The 404-nt window shown below is 58.2% G+C and overlaps 1 protein-coding gene across 1 annotated transcript in view; it reads left to right on the top strand.

Annotated features, from left to right (window-relative positions):
- Positions 1-404, top strand: part of PPP1R15B (protein phosphatase 1 regulatory subunit 15B) — a 12,398-nt gene that overhangs the window by 4,012 nt on the left and 7,982 nt on the right. Inside the window, 1 exon segment of the mRNA XM_027776045.1 lies at positions 15-404. This exon segment is cut by the window's right edge and continues 1 nt beyond it. Within this exon segment, the coding sequence (XP_027631846.1) occupies positions 15-404 (390 nt within the window).

Below are 404 nucleotides of genomic sequence, written 5' to 3'. Positions count from 1 at the left end.
GGCGGCCCGGGCTTTAGACTGGCTTGAGGAGGGGATCCACTGGCAGTGCTCGTCCCCAGACTCAGGCTTGGAGTTGAAGGCCAAGGGAAACGCTGTGGACCCTGCGGCACACACTTTTCTCGTAGAGCAGCAGCTGTGGGGAGTGGAGCTGTTGCCCAGAAGCCTTCAAGCCCATCTGTTCTCTGACCGGGAACTTGGCTCTTCGCCCTCCCGGCCGCTGAACGTTCACCCCGTAGGCAGTTTCAATGTGATTTCCTACTTGCTGAAGCCCTCCTACCTGGACTACCTTCCCCGGCTGGATCTCTGCTATCAGAACATCTGCAGAAGTGACGAGCTGGTGGATTTTCCGACACTAGCCCCAGAGAGCACCTATGCAGTTGAAGACCACTGTCACCTCCAGCCAC

This window comes from Tupaia chinensis, unplaced genomic scaffold (assembly GCF_000334495.1).
Source record: "Tupaia chinensis unplaced genomic scaffold, TupChi_1.0 Scaffold000627_1, whole genome shotgun sequence".
Lineage (NCBI taxonomy): Eukaryota > Metazoa > Chordata > Mammalia > Scandentia > Tupaiidae > Tupaia > Tupaia belangeri.
Note: the sequence above shows the minus strand (reverse complement) of the source record. Positions and strands in the feature narration are given on the sequence as shown.